Source organism: Eutrigla gurnardus (genome assembly GCF_963514095.1).
Source record: "Eutrigla gurnardus genome assembly, chromosome: 16".
Classification (NCBI taxonomy): domain Eukaryota; kingdom Metazoa; phylum Chordata; class Actinopteri; order Perciformes; family Triglidae; genus Eutrigla; species Eutrigla gurnardus.
The window spans coordinates 9,644,733-9,663,954 of record NC_139927.1 but is presented as its reverse complement, the minus strand read 5'-3'; the positions used below and the strand labels follow the sequence as shown (position 1 = coordinate 9,663,954).

At 40.3% G+C, this 19,222-nt stretch overlaps 2 protein-coding genes across 3 annotated transcripts in view; both read right to left on the bottom strand.

Annotated features, from left to right (window-relative positions):
- akap12b (A kinase (PRKA) anchor protein 12b) overlaps positions 1-5,338 on the bottom strand; it is a 35,262-nt gene extending 29,924 nt beyond the window's left edge. The window contains exon 1 of the mRNA XM_084031172.1: positions 5,087-5,338. Coding sequence (XP_083887298.1) covers positions 5,087-5,221 — 135 coding nt within the window. The 5' untranslated portion in view covers positions 5,222-5,338. The remainder of the gene's footprint in view (positions 1-5,086) is intronic.
- Positions 5,339-9,915: 4,577 nt separating this feature from the next.
- mthfd1l (methylenetetrahydrofolate dehydrogenase (NADP+ dependent) 1 like) overlaps positions 9,916-19,222 on the bottom strand; it is a 29,517-nt gene continuing 20,210 nt past the window's right edge. The window contains exons 23-29 of one of the 2 annotated variants that reach the window (XR_014598502.1): positions 18,383-18,486; positions 18,013-18,190; positions 17,013-17,120; positions 16,725-16,877; positions 11,073-11,191; positions 10,253-10,844; positions 9,916-10,179 (exon numbers count right to left, since the gene is read on the bottom strand). Coding sequence is in view for 1 of the 2 variants with exons in the window: in XM_084030259.1 (XP_083886385.1) it covers positions 11,102-11,191; positions 16,725-16,877; positions 17,013-17,120; positions 18,013-18,190; positions 18,383-18,486 (633 nt within the window). In the remaining variant the exon portion in view is untranslated. Of the gene's footprint in view, positions 10,845-11,072; positions 11,192-16,724; positions 16,878-17,012; positions 17,121-18,012; positions 18,191-18,382; positions 18,487-19,222 lie in introns of both variants that reach the window. The other variant, XM_084030259.1, reaches the window with a different exon arrangement.

Sequence of the window (19,222 nt, the reverse complement as noted above, 5' to 3'; positions counted from 1 at the left end):
GAGGAGACGCACTGATACGAAACGGTCATGTGTATTTGTAAATTGAATAAAAGTATTTTCCAATTCCGAGCAAAGCCTAAATATCAATAGGGCGCCACAAGAAACATCTCAATATCTAAACAGAAATCTCCTTTTCTTTCATCTCTCTTGCATTGCTTAAATACTCAAAACATCAAAAAGAAGCCAATACTAATGATACTTTTGTCTTAGAGAAATATGTATTTTTCAGCTTTTCTTTCCAATAAATTATCTCACGATCCCTGAGATTTATTGAGACCCACGGCCCTAAACCACATGTAATAGGATGCAATATGGTAATTTATACATATAGTATACTGCAGAGTCATGGGAAACAAACACTTTTCTCAATTTGGGGACAAAATTGAGTGGGATTTGAATGGTATATTTGCACAATTAACAGCAACAGCCACATTTTAAAGCTAAATGTCGACATAATTATACGAGTTACTTAAATGTAATTTAGTGTGCTCTCTAATTTCTAATATTTTGGGGAAAGATGAAAAAACTTATTGAAGTTTCAACAATTTAATGGATAACTAAACTGGAAAAACAAGCTGGGAATACACTTTTTAAACAAGAACAAGCGATGCACACAACACCATAAAAAAAGTCACATTTTGTAACATTATGTAACATTTTGATGTTGATTCGATTAGGCGATTTTATATTGCCCTGTGAACTAATCATTACTTCAAACTGTAGGGCGGAGAGGGCAGAGGAACAAAAGAGCTCCAGGTTTCACATCCTCAAACACACGTCTGTTTTTATTACTGCCAGTGAATCTGGGCAATGGAAGACAGGAAGCTGGCTGAGGGACAGGTTAATTTACCCTAAGCAACTTCCTGTTTCACTATGACAGGATGATACAGTTTACAGAGAGGTGGTAATGTATCTGCTGTAGACCATTCAACAGTGGATGTGAGAACTCCAGTTTAAATTTCAGAGAAAACAAAAGTGCATCACTGCTCTTATGCAAAACTGCTCTAAGTAACAGCACACTGTATGAAATTACAGTTTGGGGGTTTGGTTTCATTTGTCAGTGGAAAGCTCCCTCTTGTTAATTGTTGTGCACGTCCGTGCATGTGTAAAGCACACTTGATTTAATTTGGTAAGAGGGCTATATTTTGTCCTTTTACATTAATTTAATTTCACTTATAACAACTTTAAGATAACCTACGTAATGTCACTTAACTAATAGCTTTGATCTCTGACTATATATATATATATATATATATATATATAGGAGGCGAACAAAACAGCCAAGACTGCATAGTGTAAAACAAACTGATTTTCATATTATTTGTGTTCTGATTTGCAGGAGAGGATTTTGCATACCTCCATCTTCATAATCTCAAACACACTACCAATAATCTTATTTACCTTTTTTTTTTTACCTGAGCCCATTTTCACTCAACCTCTGTCATCAGTGTCCTTTTAAAAATCAGGCAGGAGGGAGGGATGAGGGAACAATCGGCTGATTCATCTGCCGTTATGTCACCCTGGCGGGTCCCCCTTTAACTCTCCCTCTCTTCTCTTTTTTTCCTTTCCACACCCGACCCCTCTACCCCTGCCCACCCAAAACGCTGCTCCACTGTTGGATCCTTCCTCTTGTTTTGGGCCGGTGCACACAGGGGCCCCAGACTTGTCCCTGTTCCGGGCCATCCTCAATGGATTCTCTGTTTTGACCCCTTCGCCTCCCCCTCCACCCTCTCTCTTTCTCGCCACAAAACAGGATAATCAGAGCCACAGCAACATCTGACCAGCTGCGGCTCATTATACAGGCGCACTAGCTTTAATTAGCACACATTACATTACATTACATAACATGATGTTGATCATTGGAGTCAGGTGGCTATTTGTGGTGTGTCTGCTATTGTTCATTTGGGAGTCAGTGTGTATTTGACTGAAAACACTGACATTTAATATTGTTACATAACAATAAGGCTGCTTTTACAGGAAGCTGTTGTCTAGGTGGGGTGGATGAAAGGGAAGTGGATTTAGAAATGAAGGAAGAAGAGGCAGAGAGAGACATGGCAGATACATGCACTGGAATCCTCTCTGCCTGTTATACCAATTCTACATGTTCATCGTGTTTCAAAATTACAGTAAGTACTCTTTCTGTAAATGTCACTTACCGGAAGATTTTCTAAGTGGGTTAAAGAGCTACTTAACATCTGCATAAAATCCTGACTGAAATCTAGCCTAGTGTTAAATGACTCGCATTGATAAAAGCAGATATGTTGAGAATTGGTTAGTGTGCTCCTCTGTGAAAATCTGCAGCCTACAGCAACCCATACATCCTTCTCCACATAGATGCAGAGATGTTTGTGTGCATCTTCACATTCAACAACAATTCCAGTATGGTACTTTTGTAAGTATTAGAGAATTGCTCCGCCCCCTCGAGAGAGATAAGCAGCCTGTTGTAGTCAAAAATATCTGTAAACTAATTTAAGAATCTTAATCAGATCACATGAGTTAATTAAGGTTGGGAAAATATGTAGCATGATTTCTTTCCTTCTTTTGTATTTGTGCAGTATAGCTAGAGCTGATGGGAAACGGCAACATTTTGAGAATGCAAGCAACGTCCTCAAATATTTACATTAGCTAAAATAACATTTTGCAGATTTAATAAATGTTTTGTGTAGTGTAGTTTGTAACATCATGGTCACGGTGATTATTTTCACAACACTCGACAGAGAGGTATGAGGAAGGCGAGTCGCTGGTGGAGAGAGAGACATTACTAAAATTCCTCTGTCGAGTGAGGAGGATATTTATTGACTGTGTAGAAAGCAGGATGGCTCCATCCACAACCCTTCCCCAAAACACACTATCTACTTCACATGACTTTATAATTCTATATTTACCATGTAAGCTGATAAAAGGTTTAAAAACAACAGTTTTCATCTTAAACAAACTTGTATCACTGACAGGGAAAACATGGTGCATTTGAAGCAGCAGTTTTACAGCTACTCCTTCCTCTAGAGATAGGTCAGGAATAAAATATTACTTCAGTAAAAGTATCATCGAAAGGACTTGCATGCACTCATGTGTGGGTAACATTTTACTGATGTAGCTGGTGGAGTTGGACTTAAGTTGTAACTCCTTCATATAAAGTTAGTCCAGTGGTTCCCAACACAGAGGTCAGACACCTTTTAAATGGTCACAAAATAAATCTGGGGGTTTGTGAGATGATGAGAAAGTTCTGCTGCACACATCAGTCGGTGTGCAGGCTGGTATTAAAACTGGCAGCAGCCAAGGACAACTAAGAATAAATAATAAAGGTCCGCACACTGATTAAAGTGCAATAATCATTGCACTTTTGATGAAGGACAACATGTATGAAACGTCGTGCTAAATAAATCCACGTTTGGGAGCTTTAATCAGTGTGCGGACCTTTATTATTTCTTCTTAGCAGCCAAGGACATCACAGACATTGACTAACAACCTGCTACATGGAAAGACACCGCGTCAGTGGTAGGAACGTTGGTCTTTGCACACAAACTGTATCTCCCGTCACAGCTGGAATGACAAAGCATAGATGCACTCGAGTCTCATGAGCAGCTTTGGAACATTTGATATCATACAGGCCGGTGCCATTTGTAAAATATGAGCACACTGCCACTGTAATGATACCCTGTATTCACTGGAAAACATCTGCACAAACAAGCCAGCATGTAAAATCCTGAGCAAACCACTCACATCCTTAAGAAAAAACCTGGCATAAAAAAAAGAAGCTTTGATTCAAATGTTGAAGACCTCTGTGCTTTGTGTCACTCGTAATGCTTCCCTCAGTGTCATTTGACCTTTCTACAAACATTTAAAAAAAGAGATGAGCCACAAGATCTGACCTATTGACCTTCAACCCCCCAAAAAGTCAATAGATCCAATAGGTTACACGAGGTGGGAATAGGGCAGGTGGCGACACATGCTTAGTCATTAGTAGACTCTTTCCAAATATTCATTCACACGATGCTGAGCAAATTTACACCAGGGGAACAGTGCAGAGTCGGCAAGATCCCTCAGATGAAGCCAGCTGGACCAAAACATGCTGCACTGCCAAATGAAAAAGCCATGTAAACTCTTACAAGCAAGAGGGTATTCTTTACTTTGTGCATAAAACAAGTTTAGAATTTGGTATTCTTTATAAAGAACTTCAAGAAAATGTGCTCAGTGCTGCTACCGGAGCGGGTAAAGAGGCTGTCAGCTGTCAAGACACACACACACACACACACACACATTAGTAGAGTGAAAGGTCCCCCCTCAAATAGGCTGACAATGTATTTTTTTTAAATCTCTATCAATAATGTTTTATCGACCTCTGGAGTCATGCGGTCAAAATGCTTAACCCTGATTTTATAAGAAGGGAATGGTGTTGGTACACATTGGGAGAATATGGGGGGGAAATCTAAATTCTCATAATGATGAAATTACTATTATTATTACTACTTATATAGCTCAGCAAAGCTAATTATTGGGCATTTTGATGTAAAGCTATTATATTATTAAAATAAAAAACAGTCCCTTTTAGATTGCTTGGAAATGTATAATTGTGTTGATTTAGTGAGCAAAATACTAGTAAAAATCTGTATTCTTTTGGAAACAAAAACATGAAAATTGCAGAATAAAAAGAAGTGCAATCACGAGCTGGACCTGTTATTAAATTCCATGTTCAATGCATTGGAGCCTTATTCAATCTTTCCTAATTGCTCTCATGTGCTTTGCCCAAAAGCACCTAATCTGTCGTTGCTCGTGATTCGCAAAGTGTCGCTGAGTTACACCACGGGCCAGATCTGGATGTAAACCTGGATGAGCAGCCTTCCTTTTATTACTGCGGGACTGCAGACAACACGACCCATTACTCAGCAAAAAACAGCGTCGGGCGCGCGTGCAGGCTGTGCGCGGTCCCACGTTACTGCTGCGCACAGCGCGAGACACCGAGAACGTGGAGGGGGATAAACGTGTGACGACAGGTTTGCGAACACGCAGATAAACTAAACGCCAGTAAACGCACATATAGCCTGCATTGCATCGCTGTGTGTTGTGGCCTGGGTAACAGTGGGTGTACCTTGCTGTCTATGACGCTGCTTCCCTCCTGGAGCGCGCTAACCTCCGCACTCAGCTCCGCGGCGGAGGCTGAAGCTGAAGCTGAGGCATCCTTCTGGCTGTCCCCGTCCCGTTGCACCGAGCTCTCTGCTCCCATGACGAAGAGTCACAAAGGCGATCTTGGCTCCAGAAAAAAACAACAACAACAACCCTCCGAGATGACACGACTGTGTTGCAGCAAACGAGTATCCAAAGCGTCCCAATGACGGATCTGGATCTGGAGTGATGGGAAGCGTGAGGACCATGCAGCTAACTCTTTTAGGACACCCCCACCTCCTCCTCCTCCTCCCTTTAGTATCACATGGGGCACCGGTGCGCCGCGGCACGCCTTGCAGCATCAACGGCAGCGCTAATGGATGACAGTCAGAGTGAGAAAAGACAAGGACGTGGGTTAAATTAAATAAAGGCTTTTCATTATCCATATCTAGTATAAATTAGATTAACCTGCGGGATTGGCCAAATTCAAATAGAGCCGGCATAAAGCATTGACACATAGTCCAGCACGTTTTGGAGTGATCCACTGCAAGCTTCAAAACAAAACATACACAAACACCCAAGTACTTTAAAACCAGATCACTGAAATTAAATGTAATACTTCATTTGAAATGGGATGATTGGACTTTTTTTATGCATTCTTTGTAAACAATACTGCAGTACAATTAATTGTTGCAACATTGGCATACAGGTGAAACCATATAAAACATTCAAACAACAAGAACTTTTTTATTGAATAGGTTACATGAATGCATACAGATACATCAAAAACACAAAAGTAGTTAAAGGCTACAATTTTGAATGCAAGGCGTTAGTTGTAATTCAGTACTTGTCAAACATGGTTCTACTTTTATATGTATTTTCCATCACTATTACCCCACCTCTCTCTTTCTTTCCTGTGGTAAACAATAGTATCATTTTGACATGCAAATGCATTTTGCATGTTTGGCATTTTAATAGAAATGCAGTGAGACAGGAAAAACTGTCCATCTGTAATAACAGGAGCCATGTGGTTCAGGTGAAAACACTAAAAAACAAACGAGTTATCTTAGTTTATCCACATTTTCAGCAGGAGAGTGAGTTGCTCATGGCTACACGGAGTTCAGGGAATTAATTGCATGTTGAGCCATGTGCCATTTTGTTTGGAATCTTAAAAACGCACAAATTACAGCCCGAGAGCTTAAAGCCAAGTTCACACACGAGGCTGGGGGTCCCTCCATCCACACACCAACACTTTGAACAAACACACAATGAGGAAATACAAGGTGTTGGAGGAGGAAGTGTTGGTAGCGGGTGGAAGGAGGAGGGGAGGGGGGATCTACAGTTGAAGATGCACTATGTGGCCGCAGCTTATATTTGACTTATTTTACACTTGATATTTAAGTACCTGAAGACATAAAACATTACTTGGACTTTCCAGAAGACTTTATTTGACTTAACTAAAACATTGTGACAAATTTCACTTTTTTATCCTGCTAACGTTACTACATAAAACAAGCGTTTGAAGGCTCTGTGGAGAGCTTTACGAAATCTGGTGAATTGTAATTGTAATGTCGGTTGAGTCTGAAGACTCCACGTTTGAAAATTAATTATAAAGTACGCTAACTTACCAGACACCTGTGGCCCACTCATCTCTGCTTGAGGGCTAGCTGCTCGAGGCTACTAGCTGCTAGCTGCTACTAGCATAACCGCGAATCTCCAACCGAACGGTCGACCTGTCGCGTTGCATTGTGGGTAACGTAGGGTTTTGACAGGGAAACGGAATGGAAGAAAAAAAGAGAGTATAGGCGACCGATGGCCGAAAAGCAAAACCTCCTATCTGCAGGATTTTCTGATTGGCGGATTTTTACTTTGGATGATGAGAACAAGGAAGGTCAACAGTATTGTTAACACATCATATAGTACTATAGTTCAAAAACAGTGTAGCCTATTATGTATTGGGTATCCCTAACAAATAACATTCTGCAAGAAAAAAAACATGTTTTTTTTATTTTTTTTATCAAAAAAGTGAATTTTTCAGATAGGAGGTTTAGGTTGCATTCAATGCATCAATTTAGATTCATTTGTATGACAATTTAAAAACAACATTTATATATAATTTCATTGATAGACATGGTGGGTGATAGGCACAGTATTTTTCGATACTTGAACTGATTTACAGTCAGCTTAACTTTTAGGCTACATAATTCATCTTTTTGACTGCATATTGGCATCAGATCCCTACTCTAGCCACAGTGTTCACTAGATTACTAGGCAAGTCAAGATCTAATTGGATAAAGTATGAATAACTCTCTGTTTAGCATGTTTTTCTTTCCCAGTTACCTTGTTAATGTAATAAATGTAATGAATCCTACTCTGTTATAGTCCTATATTGTTTATAAAGACTCACCTCCAAACAGTAGTTTCAGAATGATCGAATAATCTCAATTAATGTGACAGGATAACACAATACATCTTAAACATGTAGGCTTATTCTTAACTCTTCTTGTGATCACATATGTATTAAATGTAAGGCATAGTTGACAAAACCCCAGCTGTTTCACTGAGGCAGCAGAATGGAGCTCTGTGGTTAAACCTCTCTGCTCCCAGAGGGTGCATGTCTTTAAACTGTGAATGTGAAGCAGGATGGTCTTTGCTTCTGTATCTCCAAATTCTCTTCATCACAGCAGCAAAAAAATATCTCATAGGAGGCAAGTGGCATTCAGTAAGAATACAGACTGCTCTTGTCGTAAAAATTACACAATCATTGGAAACAGATGTCTTGCAAGACAGGAAACTAGACAGATAACCTCATTAGAGTCATACAGTGTATGCAGATTGATGTCTTCGTCAATGACCTTCAGCATGGCAGGCCCATCAGCAGCAATGCTGATGTCATATGAAAGAGGAGGGGAGTGGAGTAAGATGGGGGAAGGAGGCTCTCATTAAAGTGAAAGCCCTACCGGATATGTCAAGGTCTCACTCTCGGCTCAATAAAACAGTAATGCAAGGGAACATTCAAGGCACAAAGCATGCTTTCTCACGCACGATTGTCAGAGGAAGAGTTCAGTAACATCCACATACACTCATTCCTCATTTGGAAGAAAATGGGAATCCTCTCCAGGACTTCATTCAAAATACAACCGGCATATTGATTCTGACTAAATTAAAACACAAACCTGAGTATATTTTGTAGCAAAATATCTAAATTCTGCTTAAATGTGAGGAGATGATGGAGACAGGCTCTATGGAAATAGCTGATGGTAAAAAGAGATATCCATCAGCTACAGCCTGCAAGTACCCATGGATAATATATAAAATTCCCACAGGACGTCCAGTTGATACATGGACTGCATAATTTTTTTTTGCAACATTGAAACGGTGGGAAGTGCTGTGTTTTTCAGACGGAGACAGGGCGAGTTGAAGAATGTGGCCCTGAGGGTTGACGTCTGGCGTGGGCACCGAGCGAGGGTTTGTCCAGGCACAGCAGGGGGTTGACACATTCATACTTTGTTACAAGCAGCAAATAAAAAAAAATGCAAGGGAAAAACCTGTTTTCCCAAACACATTAAGCACATTTGAAGTGGGCCACAATGTGTTATGACATTAAAAGTAGTTTAGCAACCATGCAATACGTGAGTGATACTGAACATAATAGTAACTAACCAGGCAGGAATGTGGTAATATGAGAAGAAACTCTGAGAAACTGAGCTTCCCATTACAGTGCACACAGCACAGAGACCCATAAACCAACCAAAACTATTTTACGATTGTAAATGTAAACATTCGACATGAGCCCCAGTTTATTTCCTGTTGCAGTGTATGTGAATAACAGGAAGTTCACATGGACCCATGCTGTTGCCTAGCAATGCAATTCTGTTTAAACGATCCATACTGGAATAGTAAAGCCACTTGATATTGTACTGTAGTCGTGCACATGTACAAACAAAATTAGCAAGTGATCAAATTAACAAAAGGCAAGTGTCACACAGTGAATCTGTCTGACAGTTGCTGTCTGGGCCCTCTGGAGGTCTGAGGCCCAGCTGCCTGTCTAGTAATCCAGCCTTGGATCGTCTGTTCCGGCAACACTTTGAGTTACACTGACAGACATTCAAAGGGACCTATCCTTGGTACTGAAATTAGCCAATATATTAAGTACAAGTGCAAAAAGATGAGAGCTCAAACAACTGGAGGCTTCAGCAGATAAAGTCCAGAGTGCAACATAAACAACTCCAATATGACAAAAAGGGGATTTTCCAGAACATTACAAGGCAATGACTAACCCCCTCCTCATCAACACCAGGTCTTCAAATCTGTCATCAGCTCAAAACAAGAGGGTTCAGTCTCAAACACATACACAGTGCCGTTGGAGCGATACTGTACAAATGAGAGCATTCCTGCAGCCCCTACTGTATTTAAAGTGCCAGATCCTGTCTGGTGAATACACAGAATAACAGACTTAGCAGGTGTGGAACGCCAGCTATGACAGGCACACACATGCAAGTTGCAAACCGAAACACCTCATAATGACAGATGTTTCTCCATCCGTTGGCTTTCAGGCACGCTTCCAACCCGCCTGGAGGAGTAAACCCTATGTGGGTAGAAAAACACATTTTTAAGAATGTGATCAATTCAATATGGGAGTGGGGAGAGAGATAATGAAAGAGGAAGTTTTATTTCCATTGTAACAAAATACGTTTGTATTGAAGCATCTCCAAGGAGAACCACGGGACAACAGGAAGAGAGCACATATGTCCAAACAACAGATGGGTCGAGCCGCAAGTCAACTGCTGGGTGTCAAAACACAAACACACAGTCTTGGAGTAAATAATGGGTTTATTTGAAAGGCACATACATTTATCTCTGAGAAACATAATGCTTAACATACTGTTGTTCAGTGAGAACAAAACGAAAAAAAATATTTTCAGAGAAAAAATATGTTAGTTCAACACTGGTTACAAAAAAATTTGGTTTAAACTTTGTGCAATAAAACTTTAACAATAGCTTCAGTTACACCCGTCATTTTTTATGAAATAAAGCACAAAGCATGGGAGGTTAAAGTCTGTTAAAAGCTGTTAAAGCCTATTGTTTCGTAGCTAAACTGATAAGATGCATCACCTCTGCTAAATCAATTTGAATTGCAGGCTTTCTTCACACATGAAATGTAATTTTTGAACAATATCTCAAAAGTGTCTTTAAAGTGATGAGTATCACTAGCTTGGACAATTTAGGACAAAGGAGGTTAAATAAATGCCATAATGGCTTTTTGTGCGCACAACAGCTATTTAGTTAATAAATACACAAGCTCTGCCTATTTCAATTAAAAAGCTTAAGACATGTAAAGAAAATGCAGCACTGTTTTAAGACAATTGAGAGATTTGCTTTTCACAAAAAAAGGAAACTAGAAGTTGATGTAAACACAACATTAAAGTAAAATTCCAGACCGTACGTAAACTGACCCTTCCATACTCAGAAAACATTGCTCACACAGAGATCAAAAGCATGAACGTACAGCATATACGATATACACGATATGGCTGGAGAACGTCATCTTTGGCATATCACACAGATGTGCAAATACAGCATGAGGCCAATGCGCCTCTATTCTATTCTTCCCAGAGTGTGTTACTGTGATGTGGAGAGAGTTTGGGCTGCTTGGAAGTGAGAAAGCATTTCCTTTCAAAGTTACAGCGGATGGATGCGTGTGCTGGTGCACACGTGGAGCTGACGATCCTGAGAAAAAGAGCCTGGGAAAAAAGAAAAGAAAAAAGGATGATGATTTCAAGTGTGCACAAGTGAGAGTAGAGCGTAGCTTCACAGACTGGAGCCTTGACACTAAGTAAAGTAAAAACTCCAGGGAGGAAATAAAGTCTAATTATTTATTTATTATTTATAATGACACAATGGATCCTCCTTAAAATGGCTGGAATATTTTATGGGATATTTTATGGTCGATGATGTGAACGAGAGGATACCTGTGAGAATATCTTTAATTGAAGCATGCTCAGAAGAGCCCGGTGATCTCTTCTGTGACTGGGTCAAGGTCAATGTCATAGAAACAGGGTCGTGTTGGCAGGCCAGGCATGGTGCTCATCTGAGGGAAACGAGACAAAAGCAGAGTAAGAAAAAAACTGACTCATCAAATCAAAACCAAGCTCTAATCTTTTTCCTTGTCCAATTGTTTCATATTGTTAATGTGGCTTTTGTTTCATGTTGTTGGGTCCTATTAACTTTTGTTCAAAATTCAGTGTAGGTTTAATGTATCATAATACAGAAAAGGAAAACCATTGGTGTAAAATTAAATTTTTGAGATCCTTCTTGTGCTCATTACTTTATATGTATGAAAAAAACTATCACTGTGTGTTGCTTTCAGTCTAGTCACTGAGACGTATAGTTTAGATCAAAACGATGAAGACGTGTAGACTGAAATCTGTAAATCAATATACAAAGTGTGCAAGATGATGCACCTACGCAGAAATATGCCACACAATAAATGTAAACACAATAAATAAACTGATACATGTGAAATAAATCAATACACTAATGAAGACACGAAGGATTAGAGCATAGTCTTAATACCGTCAAACAGAGACACCTTCTATTTTAAGTTTAATCTCGACACAAAAAGACGTCTGCAGTCACACACTCTTAATGAGGAAGGTGTACAAATGAACTGAAACAGGGTATTTCAACGTTGCTAAATGAATGTAATATTAGCAGCTGGTTCATATTTTATTCATTAAACAGGGGTTTCATAAGAATGTCAGTGACACTGTAATGAGAACCAACTAAGAAGGTAAGATTACAATCTAGATAATAACTAAAGCACCACAGTAAAGCCTTTGCAACAACACAGCTGTTCTACACCAACAGAAAGTCCACTAAGACTGAGTATCAAACATTGCGTAAATGAGGCCAAATAAGACCAACCCCTACAGGTTCAATGACTATAATCTAGACTCATTTACCTCCAGGCGGACAGATGATCAATGTGTTGACAACCTACACTTTAGCAGCAATGAATTCAGCCTGGACAATTGTGAGGTTGTTCTCACTGTCATCAAAATATAGATAACAATAGGCTTCTTCACCGATACAAGGCAAAGTTAAGAGGCTATATTCAAAGCCAGAAGCAATATGGACCACTGCTCAGATGAATGGAGATTCCCTGGTTTTCAAAGAATAGCATAAAGTTTTAATTTTTTGTCAGATAAGACAGCTGAAACAAGCTACAAGTGAGCAACTGTGTTCTTTCACAAAGATCTGTTTTCCAACACACTTGTCTTTCTGGGAACTCCTAAATCTTACGGCAGGTTTTCTAAACAAACAATAATCAAGGTTGTTAAACTTTGATCATCATAAGCATTATAATGAGAATTATTTCCCAAAGTATTTCTGAATTGGAAGATGGAAAACGGAACAAAACGGCAGTGTTTTCTGACAAATTGTTACATAACACTTACTCACAAAAAAAAAAAAAAAAAAAGCTGGGGTACTGGAGAAGGCCAACCAGTGAGAGTGATCGTGCATGTAAGAATCCTGTTACTATGACCACCTGACAGCCAACTTCTATCAGGGAGAGCCATGTGGAGACAGATTCAATAAGGCAAAAAAACAAGACGGTGGAAATTCTTCCTAATTAAATTAGTGACATGAATGGGAGAGAGCATGTGAATGGAGGCTCACACGTACAGCCAACGAGACCTGATATCAACAGCATGTGGATGGTTTACAGTGTAATTGAAGGGATTTTCCCCATCTGGGTTAGGTAACAAAACTAATCTGAATCGACAGTCAAGTCAATAAATGTACAAATACAGTGTTTGTTCTATGGCGTATACAAATATAGAATTATTAGCAGGGTAGAACTAAGCCAAAGGCAAACACGTATCCTCTCCCAAAATCCAGCCACATCATCCCATCCAAGATGAAAAGTGAATTATCTCGCTCATTAGACAGGGAGCGACATTCTTTGCATGCCTCCTTCCTTCTGACCCAGGGCCAGTTTTATGGGCCCATTAGTAGAAATGAGACAGGAGGAAGTGAACATGCCAATTTCCTGTCTGAGGAAACGCAGCTCTGCATGTACATGAAGGGAGAAAATGAGGAGTGAATGCTTAGATAATGACACACAGCGAATGAGTGCTCACTGTCATTGTTGGCTAGTCAGCCAGTCAGTGACTGCTGTAACAGGACACTGAAAACACCCATCAATAAGGCTTTCACCACAGGTGACTCACACTATGAGTGGATTTCAAGCCATTCAATATCAATGAGTCACCCTTTTAATCTAACATGCATTAAGAATGATTATGAGGTGACTCCAAAAGGTGCAATTTGGCAATAAATAAATGTCCAAAAAGACAAGACGTAGACTAATATACACTATAATACAGACATTTTATTTTATATATAAATTGTAAAATAATTGGATGGTCCAAACTGAAGCATAATTGCTTTATTATGCCATAACTATCAGCAGCATCCAAAACCAAGAAGGCAATACTGGTACCATATTTTACTCTACTAGACAGGACTAACATCCACAGAAATTATCTAATTGCCATAAACTGTGGTTAGAAAACATGACAATATATCATCCTAAATAACAACTTATGACTCATCCAGACCTCAATGTTTCCCTTGGTGAAGTTCATGTGGTCTGTAACTCTTAGACCACAAGAAGATATGACTTAAAACCCTCTGAACTCACTCAAATTAATTCATAGCTTTAAAGTAATTTGATTCTCAATATCTTCTATTTTTTTGCCATAAAGTGTAAAAGCTGCAAATGTAAATATCAAAAGAGGCTTAAAAAGTGAGGACTAACTGTCAAGGTTTGAAAGTAACAAAGGATGCGCTGTTCTGCTGGTCCTCCTCGCCAGCCTGAGAACAAGTTGGCACCCGCAAAAACACACAACACTCCACGGCTAAAGTTGGAAACTCCACTCAGCCAAATAAGTCGCTCTATTGTGCTGAAACACAATGTGTCTTTGTCAGGGGAAACCCCGGAGGGGACAATGTAGATGGATTTGACCCCCCACTGATTCTGGAGAAGAGTCTTGGTCAACAACAGCACGGTTGCGACAGGAGGATTGAGGAGATTAAGGAATTTAAGATGAATGGTCCATTAGAAGGAGGTAAATGATGAAATTACAATAAGTGTGAGAGTAAATATTCAATACAAAAAAAGCTAAGCGGATGCTCCTCCTGTGTGGCTGTATGTCCATCTGAAGAAGTTTCTTTATTGGCTGTGAGACGATTGTGAAAAAAGACCGGATCAAATTACCCAGGGATGAGAAAGGCGTGGTTACATGGACAAGAATGAAGAGTTCATGGATCTAGTTTGAACTCTCACCTGTGAGTGTGAATTGCTTCCCTAAGGGAGAACTTTGAACTTCACAGTGATGAATTGCAAACTTTTACTCCACCGTTCTTGTTTAGGACTCAATTAATATTCAGCACTCCCACTCAACATGGAAAAAGCTCAACATGTAGCTACTGTTTTACTGTAACTGAAGTAAAAACTATAGTTGACAAAACGGGGCAGTTTCAAAGATAAAAACATGCTTGTATTTACTGAGCTTGTTGTTGGGTCACTTACATGACCAAAGTTAGCCAACACCTCATCTCATGTGTGCGTTCTCCTTTAGATGAATTCACAGATTACATCACCACTTGTTAAACATTAACCAGTTGTGACCATGGGGAATATCCAGCTGTGGAGCGGCGTTTCTATAAATCTGAGCTGTTTTGGGTTTAATGGTGCAGTGGAGGGAGCTCTAACGGGATATGAAGTCTAAAGTGATCTATTGTTCGGCTTGCAACCCCTCCCTCACATATCTGAAGAATGACATCAGCCCTTCCTGATTCTTCACCCTGTAAAGACCTATAACCCCCTCCATAGCTACCCTCCTCTCACGCCCTCACCGCCTCGGGAGTTTTCTTGGTGAGATCTTTTGTCAATGTTTTAGCCATATTTCATTGAATAAGAATGCAAAACATAGATGTTTTATGAAATAGGAACAAAATACACTTGAAATGGAATGATTTCTGCTTCAAGTTCATGCGATAGTAGTGAGATGTGGACGCTCAGTCCTGCACCTCTTTACATGCTTGCTTTCGTTCCACATGCCTGGCCCAATGCATTCTCTCTTAGAAGGTTTATTTCAACATCCTTTCTAAACGTTCTCTGTCTAGATTCTAGCGGGCATCTAGTGCAACTGTAGGGTGCAGCAGAATTTGAGAACCATGTCATTTTATCCAAACAACTATTTTAAAAATCGATGTCCGTCTGTGGCTTTAAAGTGTCTATGGACCAGTCTGGCAGACTGAGGCTAAGCCAAAGAGTTCAAAGAAGACTCGAAGCTTCCTTTGGGTTAGGAGTAACAGTTCAAGGGTTTTCTACATGCCAGTGGCTCCGCAGGCCACAGCAGATCAAAGGCAAGGTTGGGAGACTGGACAGACGCCACACCAAGACACTGCCGTGCCTTCCCAGCATGCCCGGTGTTTGACACCTCTGCCTTAGCGTATCAAAGCCCATCACCTCAGGGCACTATGGTGAAACAGCAGGAGGCAAAACGTGAAGGAAGCTGCTTCCTTCCTGCCCGGCCCATCATCAACCAAGAGGCTCCAGCAAGGCCAGCGTACCTCCAACCAGCTCAGTAATGGTTGTCAGGAAAAGCAAATATAAACCTTGTTCAGAGGCAAAGTCTGGGGAAGGAAGAAGGTGAAGACCAAATGGACACGGCACCTGCATGATTCTATAGGGGCTCCCAGGACCAGCAGTCATGAACATAAAGTATTTACTATGTCATAGCTCTCTAGAGATGTTTAAAATGAAACCAGACAGAAAAGGGAAGGTCTGTGATTCATCCTCATGGCAACAAGCCACAACATAAAGTATACCAGGGGGTTTAGTCTCCCAGAAGTACAAACTGGGATTTTAATTAGTGCAGCCAAACCTAACCCTGAAAGATTGGAGTAACCAGTCATCAGTGTTTGAGCTGGATATTAGAGTAACAAGGTAAAGGTTTCGCCTCTGTGACTGCCTCCGTAACGACGGTGCGGCAAAAAGGAGCGATACTCCCGCCACGAAAAGGCAGTGTAAAAGGAGCTTTTGAGACCATGCCACAGACACAAAAAGGTTTGAACACTAACCCACTGAAACAGAAAACATACATGAGCCTCTGTGCACAGGATCAAAACGTAAGTTCACCATAAACACTTATGTTATGATTCCCTGTGGTGCAACAATCTTTGGTTCCAAGCCAAAAACACGTCCCAAGCCCTCAGGGTGAAGCCTAACATGTTCCAGATTTGACTTTAAACCTGCAATTACTGATTTTCTTGGAACCACTGAAAAAAGTTGTATGAACACAACACATTGAAATATAACTTTTCAAGTTGATATGATGAATGTGTTTGCAAACGTATTGCTTATTTACACATCCAGCACGGAGAAACATTATCATTCATTTGCATCCATCACGTAAATGTAAGTTTAATATTCATTCTCCTGTTATGTGAAAATGCCCCACGATATTGACCAGCTAGTCTCTAACCATGACTGTCTGTCGATTGGTGCTGAGCAGGTTCTGTACAAGTGTTGCAGACTAGTTACATACCGTTCCCACAAGTGGGTAGATGAAACCAGCCCCGATGCTAGCACGAACATCTCTGATGGGTAAAACGAATCCAGTGGGTACACCCTTCTTGTCAGGCATGTGGGACAGAGACAGGTGAGTCTTGGCCATGCAGATGGGCAATGAACCATAGTCCTGGTTATAGAACAAGAAACCTGGTTAATATGTTTGTGTATTTGTGTAATTTAGAGAAAGAAGTGAGACAATGAGAGGCAGAGAAAGGAGATGAGCTGCATGAGTCAGTTGTTATTACAGCAGCAGTGATCTCACCTGTTGATTGTAGTAATCTATCTTGGCTTTGGCCTCTGGAGACAGCTCAATGTCATCAGCTCCATATACTTTTTGGGCGATTGTTCTGATCTTCTCTACTATCGGCATCTAAGGGAAAAACATTGAATAAGAAACAGTGGAAAGACGCAAGCACTCCAATCAAATGGAATAATTGAGGAAATTAGATTTAGTGAATAAACATCCATGTGATGGTGATGTCTGTGTTACTAAGAAAAACACAATGTGACTTAAATCATTTAGCATTTGACAATTATAGCTCAGACTTATAGTAGACAATGCATCCATTTCTATTTAACTGCCAGAACTGTGGTTTGAAGCTAACTGAAGCTAACTTATAGTTTTAGTTTCCTCCTGAGACACCTTGAATCCCATTCCCCCAGCTAAAGTCCTCTAAGTTCTGCTGTATTCTAGTGTCAAACCTGCATTTTCTGGTGTCTCTGCTCCCAGAACTCCATAACTCTGGGGCCTCTTTATTAAACACACACAGTTAATGTGTGTCACAATTTCCTAAACTCACTAATTCAAAGCAGCTGATGTTTTTTTCTCTGGCTACGCTACTAAATAAAAAAATTAATACATTAATTTAAACACAAAGTATCCAAAACTGAAAATGTAGGAAAAGGGATACTGCCCATCACACAGCATTGAAACAAAAGACATGTTTTTTAATGCAAGGCTATGTTCTTAAAGTCCCCCTTCACTCAAAAAAACGTTATATGAAGTAGAATGACCGCCTTGTATGCCTCTAATCTTTTATGGAAATGAGATGATGTCATTTTAAGGGGCGGTAAGGTACACATATTCTGCATTTTCTTGGTTTTACCTATAGAACCAAAAACGTACCGAACCGTGAGCCAAAAACTGAGGTACATACCAAACCTTGAATTTTGTCTACCGTTACACCCCTAGTCATTTTTAACTGGGTAAAATCCTTGTCTGGAGTAAATGCAGATTTTCCATCAGGACTATATGCACTCACCTCAATATTGTACAGGAAGTGGAAGTCACTGGGTCTGCTTGCAGCCTCATTCACAGCCTGGGCCAGTTCTATGGAACCTCGGCCGCCCTGCGCCCAGTGGTGACATGGCACAGCATCAGAAGCTCCTGACTCTTTTGCTATCTGACACACAAGGTCGATCTCTGCCTGGGTGTCTGTCCTAAAGGATCACCAAGGAAAACGGTGTTAGCAGTACTGGTTGGCCTTGGCAACAAATTACATATACCTGTAAATATGGGGAAAAAAATGGTCCCATTATTACTCTAAGTCCATGATTCCCTGTATATTATGGAAGAGTTGGTGATTCATGTCAGGTTATGTTTTGGTGCATATGTGTCTGCATGCATCTTACTTGAAGACATTGAGCGCCACCACAACTGGTACCCCAAACAGGTGTGCTATTTGGATCTGCTTCCTGAGATTGCTATGACAACCACCTCCAACCAGACTCAGATTCTAGAAGAGAAACAGACAGAAGAAACAAAAAGTTCAGAAATGTTCTGAAACCGCTTGACTGCTTGCGGGCCGGTCTCAGCAACTACCTCCCGGTCTATGGAAAAACCCTAATAGATAAAGACTGATAGTATCCTTCTGTGGGCAGTTACTCATTCTCACATTGTAAACTACTACTAGCAGAAGTCCCATTATTTAGAGTACATTAATATCATGTTGTGCAGCTTTAGTTTGGCAACAATCCAATCTTGCACTCTGTGTGTGTGTGTGTGTGTGTGTGTGTGTGTGTGTGTGTGTGTGTGTGTGTGTGTGTAGTGTCTCACAGCCCCGGGCTCAGAGCAGTAAGCCATTTCCATGGCTCTGTTTTCACCAGTACTTCTGGTTTTCATTACAGGCTTTACAATTAACTTATACTGCCTTATTATTTACTCAGCTGAACCTGCCTGAAAGCATGTGATTCAGCCAAATAAGAACAAACACACCACTTTGACCCACGTACCCGGAAACCACATGCAAACGTGTTATTCATGCTGTTAATCAAATAAGCCCTCTTAAACCATGTTAGTGGGCGAAGATTTATGAATCTATGAAGACATGTTGAGGGCATGGCTGTCATGGCAGTTTACTCAAAAACACAACAGAAAACAACCTTATGTAAATGAGCATGTGATTGTTTCATACTTGGAGCCCTGCATTTGCCACAGAGTTGAAAAAGCTTTGATATTCCTGTAAATATCCC